The sequence below is a fragment of the Pocillopora verrucosa genome, chromosome 4, assembly GCF_036669915.1.
Source record: "Pocillopora verrucosa isolate sample1 chromosome 4, ASM3666991v2, whole genome shotgun sequence".
Classification (NCBI taxonomy): Eukaryota; Metazoa; Cnidaria; class Anthozoa; order Scleractinia; family Pocilloporidae; genus Pocillopora; species Pocillopora verrucosa.
This window is the reverse complement of record NC_089315.1, coordinates 22,772,276-22,783,306: the sequence shown is the minus strand read 5'-3', so window position 1 is coordinate 22,783,306 and position 11,031 is coordinate 22,772,276. Positions and strand designations below refer to the sequence as shown.

Sequence of the window (11,031 nt, the reverse complement as noted above, 5' to 3'; positions counted from 1 at the left end):
AATCCCCTGCCTATTGCAATGGTTGGAAAACCTACCCATCTGCCTTGGATTTGTTCTGGAAAAGGATGAAGCAGTAGTTACCCTATCCCCATACACAACAGGCCAGCTTCAGGACCTTGCAGATTGTTCCAAGGAGCCATAAACGAGAGTATTTTCTTACCTTTGTCTAGTAGTCTGCAAGTCTGGGGCCACTAGTCAATGCCTTAATTGTCGCTCGCTCTTTAGTCTCAACAGACGGCGTCAAAAACTAATTTCTAACAGGCAGGTCATTCATCCCAAATGCAACAAACGGTTCCTGTCTAGAGAGGAATTGGTGGAGCAAGTCGCTCAGGAACAAGCGAGAAGAAAACATGCAGAGGAGAGGGAGAGATATTGGCGCAGCAAATATGACAGCAAAGCCTTGGTGGTTGATGAAGAGGATAATGCAGACCTCGATTCAATGTTCTGGGCCACAAAAAAAGAAAATATTCCCAAAGAAATGGAATTCCTCTGGGAACAACAGAAAAAAAATATTCAGACTGCTGGCAAGAATGGTCACAGGTGGCATCCTAAGTAAGTTCCCTCACCTCTTTACTTTTGATGCATCCTCAAAGGGTGAGGAATAATTTAAAGTTACATGGACCTATGCTTCAAGTTATCAACAATCCAAAGGGAATAAGAAACCCAAAACTGTCCCTTGAAGCAGGAATTAAAGCAACAAAAAAAAAAAAAGAAGGGGATACTGATTAACATCCAATGTTTACCTTTTTTAACATCTAAAGTTGCTTTACCAAAAAATGAAAGTTCATTGATAGTGATATAAAGTAATATTATTCAATGTTTTTTCTTTTCATTGAAATTCTTTTTGGCTTTATTATAGGATTATCCGCTTATATATAGATTTATATACCAAGAACCCACATGTTCTTGACCCATTAAGGCAGTTCATCAAGTTGCCAAGTAACAAGACAATCAGGCAAGTGTCTATGTCTAGGTTTCGTTAAAAAAAAAATTTACATCTGAAAACCAAGTCTAACACATTTTTCCGTGTTTTCATTATAAGGATGTATAAAAACAGAGTCCAACAACAAGATGGGTGGAATGCTGAGATATTGGAATGGTGCTTGATGGAGGCAAAAGCAAGAAACCTCAAAGAGGAAGACTACTGGGGAGGATTTGTAATCGATGAGATGAAAATTCAGGTGCATTATTAGGCTGATAGATTTTTGAAAATGCTCTGTTTTATAGAAGGTAAATCTAAAAACAAAACAGTTGTGATGATTTTTCGATTATACCTTGGGAAAAATGCACTCTGAATTGTAAGATTCATAAACCCATTTTGTTGTTGTGCTAGTTATAAGTTCTAACATACATTTCTATATAAATTTTCAGGAAAATCTTGAAATGGTAATGAGAAACGGAAAACACAAACTTGTTGGGTTTGTGGAATTGGGAGAAGCTCATGATCACATGGAGAAAATACTAGGTGAGATTTGTATACTGATATGACCACAAAATCTTTTCAGCATTACCCAAGTAAACAAATATCTTTTTGTCCTAACTTTGCAACTGCAGAGTGTAAAATGTACCTGTTAACCTTACAGGTAATGCCAAGCCCTCACTCGCCACACATGTGATGCAGTTCATTTTCCTGAGTGATTGTGGATTTCGATTCCCAATTGCTCAATTTCCCTCAGGGCACTGCTCCCCGACAGACCTCTATTTACAGTTTTGGAAGGGAGTACAGAAGATGACAGAAACAGGATTCAGGTAATTAACTATTTGTACAATATGCCCTTTCCTAAGTTAATGACCACCAGCTAATTGAGCAGATGTGAGGAAAGAAAAATTATATGGCAAGCTTTACTATTGCTAATATGTATTACTTTGACATGGATACCCAAAGAATTTTCCTCTAAAATGTTTCATAAAAGTAGTGGATTGTATTGATAAATAGTAGTGTATCTAAATTTCCAACTTAAAACCTATTCTACTAGAGCCTACTTAACTTTCGTCAACAAGTACAAGTTGAGTAAAAAAAAGATAATAATAATAATAGATGTCAGCAGATGTCTAGCAGGCATAACAATTCATACCATTTGAAGTGTATTTCATAATGAAGATCACACATGTAGTGCAGTTTGTGAATTGGCTACAACTGATGCAGCATTCACAACCTAAAAAAGGAATACAGAAGCATAATATAAGACTCAGTAAAAATAAAAATAGATAAAATGCAACTGATTAACTTCAAAGTCTTCTTTTAATAGTATATACTGGTGTATCCTTGATGGTGCTGATTGCAATCGCCAGTTTATCAAACTGCATTTTGAGGAAGACCCTGCAGCCAGCAACTTTGCCACAAGAAATCTACACACAGGAGATCCTATGGTGTTTATCATGGATTGCAAGGTAAAATGCTACTATTCACTTGCCAATAACTTACATAAATCCATAAATTTACCCAATTGGGTGTCTCCTCTGTGATTGATCTTAAGTTTGTAAATGTACATGTACTTTTCCCTGTCTGATGTTATGCCATTCAACCACTACTTAAAGATAAATTTCTTGAATTTTATAGCATAATTTCAAGAAAATTCGCAACAACATCGAGAAAAGCAACCAATCAAAGAAACCAAGGTGCTTGAAGATTGGAGGCAAAAGTATAGTCTGGAGGCAGTGGAAAGATGCTTTCCATTGGGATCAGTCCCGTTTTTCCCTTCCACTGCACGAAAGGCTTACACTCAGCCACATTGAGTTGGATCCTGCTTCAAGGATGAGAAATCACTTGGCAGAAGATGTTCTTGACAAAAAAATGCTTTTCATGATGCAGGTTAGCATTACAAAGATAAACGATGGTTTCCTACAAGTAAACTATTTACTGGTCAAATGCTTGTTTTTTTCATTCCCCATTTCCTGAAACAAGGCCACAGTCAAAATACTGGTAATAAATCCTAACCAATTTTCAGCCACATATCTTATTTCCTCGCATTCTTAATAATTCTTAGTAATTTAAGTTGCGGAAATTCATTGTCCTTTTTTTTTTTTTTTTAGAGTTATCGAGATCACATTATAGCCTCCATAGAAGGCCAAGAGCTCGACAATGGAACCCCCATTGACTCTGCACTTCGGCTCCTGCAGCACACTGCAGAAATAGTTGACTTGTTCAACTCGAAATGTCCACTAAGAAACATCAGGGACATCAGGCTGAAAAAGTTGAACAGTTTTTATTCTTTTATGTTGGATTGGAGAGAGAAGAGCTCAGATGACAATTCATCCTTTATCTCTAGTAAATTGTGGTTCGATATACAATCAATGTGCCTTGGCTTCCATGCCCTGGTAAAAGTAAAACTCCAGTATTTCCCACATTCATGCATTAGGCCAGCCATTGTCAATCAGGATTGTGTAGAAAACCACTTTTGTCAAGTAAGATCTTGCAATGGTCATAACAATAATCCAAAATACAATCAGCAACAATCAACACAGAATTCAATTCGATTTGGACAAACAGTTATCAGCAGAAAAAGCAATGTTGGAGTACACTCAATAACTGACTCTGCTTGTTGCTTGTACATACCCCAAAAATCTTCGTAATTTAGTAATTTAATGAACAGTAATTGAATGAATAATTTACACTGCTTGTTTGGTTTTGCAAATGAATGTCTTGTGGCCAGTCAATGTGTCCTCATGTTTTGGTAGTCACTTTCATTGCTTGTAGTAAGGTAGATGCACTTGTATTTATTTATATTTATAATAACTTCATTTGCCTAAATAATTAGTATTAGAGAGGCATTGATCAGTTTGTTTGCGATTTCACGAATTTCATCTTAAAATAACTTATTTTTCTTTGTTAATACCTAATAACTTAATTTAGAAGAGTATTAGTTCCAGTACTTTCAAATTTGATGTGAAAAGCTAGCTTAATGGAGCAAAACTTCATATATTTGGCAATGACACATGTCCTTTTTGAAATAAACTCTTCTGTTTTAAAATTATCCACGCTTAAATAAACATGCAGATAATAACTGTGCTCAACAATGACTAGAAAAACTCTGAAACAACACTACTCACCTTTTTAAGAATATATTTTCCACTACTACACTAGACAGTTGGTTCCTCTGTGAAAAAAAAAATTGTGGAATGGGAGTTATTACTTGATTATACTGTACTGCATGGATCCCCTTGATCTGTTTTCAGGAAATATTTCATGTTATCAATCATCACATTATCTCCAGCCACATTTGTTAAAAATTTTTCGGAGTGCACCACTGCACACCTCTTGAAACCTATGCCCTTTGGGCATTCAAGCAAGCACCAGCTACTTTCAAATGTACACACATTATTCTCCTTGCTGAGCTCAAGTTTTAAGCAGAGGAAATGACTGATAAGAAAAAGACAAGATTTTCTATAAACCGAGTATGTGTACCTGATATTTGGGAACACTGTCTGGACACTGAAGATAACCTCAAACAAACTCTTCCCGTTGCTGCATCCATTTCGCTACTTACAACAGTGTACTGTCGGGAGTCTACTGCAGAGGGGACTAACATGCCTCTTCTGGAAGCAATGGCTAGCGCCAGCCTTTGGCCGATGGTAGTCTTGTTCAGTCGGCTAACATGGGGAACTCCATATGCTTCACAAAGCTGGATTAACTGGAGCCTCGTAAAAGTGGCAGTCAGACCATTGTGATTATGTTTTTCTGCAAATCCAATAAGTCTACCATTGGAAATAGCTTTTGCAGGAGAAGGGTCCCTTTGTATATCCTGCAATATGAGTATATGTTGGAACTAGGTAGCATATTCGACAGTATCCCTGTGAAGTGTCAGTACTTGTTCTTATCTCTGTGAACCTTAGGAATACAGTATATGGAAAACACGGAGAGAGATTTGCTAACCTTGGATAACTGTATGTCATTACGAGTAAATCATGATTAAAATTACAAATATTTCTGTTGGAACAGTGCTTCATGTATTAAAATTTGAGCTTTCTAATGATTTCCTTCAAGGTTTATCGGAGTTTTTAAATGCTCACGTAGCATTCACTTAAAAGCAATAAATAATCAAATTTCACACACGAGGCCAGATAATTGCCCCATTTTTGTCCCTTATTCAACTTAATTACCAGCAAGAACGAAGCAGTTGTGATGAATCACTTTCTTTCGATCCAACAGATCAATGTTCTCCAAAACAGAACTAACATTGCCCACAGAATCCGACACGTACAGAATCACCACCTGCGAAATCTTAAAGAGAGAGCGTATCCGCTGTTTATTCGCAGGCGCAAGTGGCATGGTACTTTGCCAACTGCGAGTATTTATGCATTATTTACCTGAAATGGAATTCTGTCATTTTTCTGGGAGTGCCTCTTGTTTCGCTCCATGGCGTCGTGCCATTCTGTAGTCGCGGAGATATTGGCACCCGCCCATTTTGACGTAACGCTGAATGACTTTTTTTCTTATGTTTTCGACAATTTCCTGAAAATCAAATGGGAAAAGTGTTCCAGATGCTATTACCAAGGATCTTAAGGCAGGTTTCGTATTTAAGTTTCAAATGTGGCCTATAATCTTAACTCCTAAATCAATACGAGCTTTGAGGAATGATAGAACCGTTAGAAAAAGTATTATTTCATGTCATAGCTACCTTTCTTTTACAAGCATCATCTGAGGGGAAACAAGTTATCCAGAGGTTTTCTAATTCCTTTTTATTCACCATTTCTTCGTAGGAATTCGTTATAAGATGTTCTTTGAATTGTTGAAGTTTCTTGGAATTCATCAAATCCACGCGAAGCTGATCCATGCGCATGAAAAACATGTAACACTCATCAGAAATATGGACAAGTCCTCTTTCTCTAAACTGTCGAGCTTCTGTGACCGCTAATGTTTCCAGATGCTTTGATTTTTCCTTGAGTTCTTCATAGGGCACGAGAAGAACTTCCTCGATTAGGTCACAGCTTGAAACGTGTTCTTGAACTTTGCTTAGTGTTCGTGCATCTTTGGTGTGCATGTTATCTCTGGCATACCGCCTTTCAGCTTCAAGGGTCATCCTGATTGCCCACCCACCAACATGCCTGATTTTGGCCTTTCCCGGATCGGTCATTTCAGAAACATCTAATCTGACCGGCTCTTGCCTTTCTTCATCGATAGAGTGGGAAATGACGTTTACCAACTGGCCAAGGAACTTTTCAAACAACGACGTTCCGATCTCTGTGGAAGTGGTCCTTTCTGGGCAGCTAACATGTGTGCTGTTAAAAAGACCTCTGACATATTCATGGAAGAGAGGTGAAATGAGGAACTTGTGAAGTTTAGTAGTGCAGCCCGTGAAACCTACGCGTGAGATGTTTACAATGACCTCATCAGGGTTTTCGATAATGTGTTCTTTAAAAATTTCATGGAAATGAAACCATAAAAGATTGACAAAAGCTGCTGTCTTGTCTCGAAAATCTTCTTCCAACAACTTGATACAACTGTTTTTGTCCCCTGCAAACTCATTCAACGGCTTTGTAATTTTCATTGACGCAAGAATTTTTTTAATGTCAACAGAGGATGGAGGGCTCCAGAGTTCCGAATTGGGCTTCAGCAATGCGTCATAAACCTTGACAATGTCCGTTACGGGTGCATCATCGTCTCTCGAAATAAGAAGCAACAGGCCCATCGCTAAGTTCCTCTGGAAAAGTGCACGTCTCATCGCAATCATTTTCCTCTAGGGAAAATCTGTCGTGAACTTCAAATAACTCTTGTGATAGATCTTGATTACGACAACATTTTAGATCTTCTTCTAGCTGACCGAGGTCAGTTGAACATTCACGTAAAACTCGAGAGCTAGGCGGGAGCAAGCTTTTTGATTTGAAGTTTAAAACTTGGAGATTCTGTGGATCCTTTACTCGTGATAGTGCCACGTATGTTAGTCCTGGTACAAATTCCTTGGAGCAGTGGACGACGGCTGCAGATAGAGTCAACCCCTGCGACTTGTGACAAGTCACAGCGTAAGCCAACACAATCGGAAACTGGCAAATACTGCCTAATACATTTCCTTGCTTGTTCCTTTGAAACCACGTTTGCATTTCGATCGTAATAGAACCAACGCCCGAAAATGAAACTTGCAGCCTATCTCCATCACACTCCTCAAAGATTCCTCGACTACCGTTTCTTAATTTTTCGTTTAAATTCCACACTAGCATAACCGGACAGCCGGGCCTTAGGTGCAACACTGAAGAACCCGGCCAGTCCATGCCTTGAGTTTGATCGGTGTGCTCAGCCTCGAAGGTGTACTCAGGGAAAGGGAGATCCTGTAAGGCCAGGCGATTATGTAATGCTACCGGTAACCTTTTGAAATAGATGTGGCTCATCTCGTCTTTTGATATCTCGAGGGATCTTGAAAGGGAGTTGATATATTCAAAGGTCTTCTCGCTACACTGACCAATCCTGATTTCTTTCAGTGCATCGAGAAACTCTTTGTTTTCTTGTCGAAGAACAGTAGTCAGTTCGTAGCGGTGCGTTATGGCACTTTGATAGATCGGCGAATGGAACATGAACATACCTTCATCATAAACATTCGGAACTGGGCGTAATTGGAGGAACTCTCCAACTAAAATGACTTGCCTCGCTCAGACGATGGTGTATCGCATTGACCAATTCGAGCATTCGCTGGCTTGACAAGCTGGCTTCGTCCCAAATCAATACATCTGCCTTTTTGACACGTTCAATGACAGCGCGATTTTTTGTGGATCGTTCTACCAGCTGTTCCCATGATAGGTCTGCAATTCCTAATCCATAATAGGAATGCACAGTAGAAGCGACACCAGGATCGTACACTGTGCATGCTATACCACTGGAACATACCACAGAAACCTTTTTTCCAGCCGCTTGAAGATTGCTTATGATTTCCCTTACAACAGTAGACTTACCAGTTCCCCCTTGGCCAGTCACCAAAAAGTTATGACCCTTACAAGCCAAGCGTACTACCTCCGCCTGTCCGTGCGATAAGCGAACGCTCATATTGACGAAATGCTAGTAACCACCAAACTACTCTACTGAATATTACAAAGAACGAGTTTTCACAGGAAGGAAAATTATGAACACTAACACAATGAACTTCATTTGACAATCTGCGTGCTCATAATAGGCTGAGCTAATCGAAATTTTATTGTCCTTTACAATGGATTTCCGGTGACTAAATAGACATTTACTCCAACGTAAATTAGGGGGGTAGATCATGGGTAATTCGGTCGAATCTTGAGGGTTTTTTCATTTTTCCATAAGTTTAGTGACATCAACTGGCAAAACATTGTAGTTTGACAGGCCATGCATGGAAGGGTAGATGCAATCGACGTTAGGACATCATGTGGACAATGGTATTTACATTGCGGTATGTAAGACTTCACACACAACGTTCGCTTTAATTACAGTCAATTTCAGGTGGCGAAATATTTCACCTCTCCATGAATTTCACAAGAAATCTACGTGTAGGAAAAAATAATATTCGTATCGGATTCCGACGTCAAACTTGGAAAAAGCTATGATACCTAGATATTTATCCTAGGTTCGCACTAGGAAATTTGTTCTCTATTAATATAAGCTTTTCACCCGTGATTTTAAAAGGAATACTCCATCCCTAAAGTTCCCAAAATGAAATCTTAGGATTTTCATCTTGAAACTTTGCCATTGTTAACTTTCTGATTCGCTTCGCCGTTAATTTCACCGCATCTCTTCCTCTTCGATAGCATTTTCGCGAAAATAATCGAAGCTTAGATGCTCACAGAAAACCCCGCAGAATATTCAAATTTTGTACGTTGTTTATCTGTTTTACTTTCGACTCGCTGTCTGATTGGTTGATTAAGACAATAGGTTAAGGCGAGGTGCCTCTGTGGGGATGGGGTAAGTATTGTACATTAATCGACCGTACCACTCGCGGTAGAGAGAAAATTGACCTCGTACCCAAGTCTCTTTCGCGGTCGTGTCCAGTCTGCGTGTTCAAAGCATAACCAGAAAGAAGCGAACTTGGAAATTCAGGAAGAATGCGCGTGAAGTTTTGGTATTGAGACATGTCCCAGGGTGCAGCGATCTTAGATCGTAAAGTGTGGCTGAGAAAAATGCCGATCGGGAGGATTTTCGGGGCGCAAACCACCTCCGCGTGGACCAAGGTCGAAATCGGAGTGTGCAGCCTTGACTTCGTCTTTTGACATGGATAACAGTGATGGTAAAGCAAGCTTAAAACGGCAGAAATCGCCAGAAACTACGAAGGATACACAGGGCATGAGTAAGTTTTTATTGATTTTACATGTAAAATATTCATATTTCGAAATATTTATCGTAAAAAATCGACCATATTTCGTTCCCCATACTATTCCTTATAACGTGTTCAAATTTTCAACGGTTCCTCCCGTAACTTAACACCGAGTCACACAACGCGTGACGCGTTCATGAATTCATCGTTGGCTTTTTCTCGAGACGTGAGCTTGGGCCGCCCTGTGGTGTCCGTATAGCGAGGTTGACGATGCACGAGGTTGTGACTCAGGACACAGAAAATGTCCGTTGTCCGTCTTAACCGGTGTCCGTATTTAGCGGGTTAATTTAAGAGAAAATATATGAGCTTTTCGTTGGGACAAACGGAAGTGTCCATATTAAGCGGGTGTCTGTAGAGCGGGGTTTTCCTGTAGAGAAGACACAATAACTTTCCACAAAAACAACTTTTATATGGCGTGTTTCAAAATTAATACAATCAGTTAGTTATGCCTACGCTGACAGCTCAAAAACTCAAATCTATTTCTATCTATTGCTAGAAAATGATATTCCTTAAGTAATCCTTAACAATTGACTAAGATAAACATTCTGTTACTTTGTACTGTGCAACTTTTAACATCCAGTTTTTTTCTTGCAAAGTATTTGCTTGAGAATTGATATTACTTATGCAATCCTTAACAATTGACCACTGTCTATTAGCCAACCATTCTTAAATGCACTGTACACACTCAGTTTTTCCTTCCTTAACAATTTTTTTCTTGCAATGTTTTTGCTCGAGAAATGATGTTCCTTAAGCAATCCTTAACGACTGACCACTGTCTATTAGCCAACACCCCATTACTTTGCTCAATGCATTTTAAACATTCACTCTTTCCCGGCAAAATCTTCTTTTTTATGCAATTTCCGAGATGTTTGGAAATCTCATCCTTTTCTTCCTTTGTCCAAGGATTATGCTGCTTTGTCCTCTTGCGTGCACCAGCAATACGTGATGATAAGAACAGGACATTTAAATACTGCTGATTTCGTTTTGTCATAACTATTGCAATTTCCTCAAATGTGATTGGTTGTTTAACAGCTTTATTTTTGCCTAATTATTCTGTAGGGTTGTCATCGGATACCTGTAATCGGACAGTTGGCTGTAATCGGACACTTGTAATCGGACAGTTAAATCTGCCAATCACATTGCACTAATCCAATTAAATTAAGCAATCATAAACATCGAGGTATCCACAGCAAAGACAACTTTTTCAAAAGCTGGGAAGTTTCAAAACTGGAGGATTTTTTTAAACATTACACAGTGTCTGTACAACAGGTATTTTCTGCAATTTCTACTTACTCCCATTTAGGTCAGTAGAATGGTCAAGTGTTATGATTTGTCAGTAGAATGGTCAAGTGTTAGTGGTGAAACAGCTCACATCAGCTACATCATTTAAGCTTGTGTTCCAAAAGTGCAAGAAAGAGAAATATCGCAATCCAATCTTTTTCGGAAATTGTTATGGTTATGATTAATTGGTAACAGGACTTTGTGTCGTCCAATTCAGGCTGTAATCATACTCGTGATAAACAAATTGGACTCCCGCTTCGCAGTCGTCCGATTTTGTTATCACTCGTATGATTACAGCCCGAATTGGACTCCACTCAGTCCTATTACCATTATAAATTATGTTAATGATGAAAACATTTTTAATCAAATGTTACAGACACGAGATCTAGTTGTAATAATTTCTGTTTTCCACTTTAAAGACGTAACTAGAAAATTAACTTCAACTCCTAGGTTTCTGTTGTGTGAGTAGTATTATGTTTTCCAAGTTACA

At 38.8% G+C, this 11,031-nt stretch overlaps 3 protein-coding genes across 3 annotated transcripts in view; 1 reads left to right on the top strand and 2 right to left on the bottom strand.

Moving 5' to 3' along the window:
- Positions 1 to 6,594: 6,594 nt before the first annotated feature.
- Positions 6,595 to 7,512, bottom strand: LOC131783091 (ATP-dependent DNA helicase PIF1-like). The gene has a single exon (XM_059099838.2). It carries the CDS (start codon positions 7,510 to 7,512, stop codon positions 6,595 to 6,597), a length of 918 nt encoding a protein of 305 aa, XP_058955821.2.
- A 7-nt stretch (positions 7,513 to 7,519) lies between these two features.
- LOC136280385 (ATP-dependent DNA helicase pif1-like) lies at positions 7,520 to 7,972 on the bottom strand. The gene has a single exon (XM_066165393.1). The coding sequence runs from the start codon at positions 7,970 to 7,972 to the stop codon at positions 7,520 to 7,522; it is 453 nt and encodes a 150-aa protein (XP_066021490.1).
- A 1,030-nt stretch (positions 7,973 to 9,002) lies between these two features.
- LOC131778757 (uncharacterized) overlaps positions 9,003 to 11,031 on the top strand; it is a 49,558-nt gene continuing 47,529 nt past the window's right edge. The window contains exon 1 of the mRNA XM_066164777.1: positions 9,003 to 9,233. The gene's annotated coding sequence lies outside the window, so the exon portion shown is untranslated. The remainder of the gene's footprint in view (positions 9,234 to 11,031) is intronic.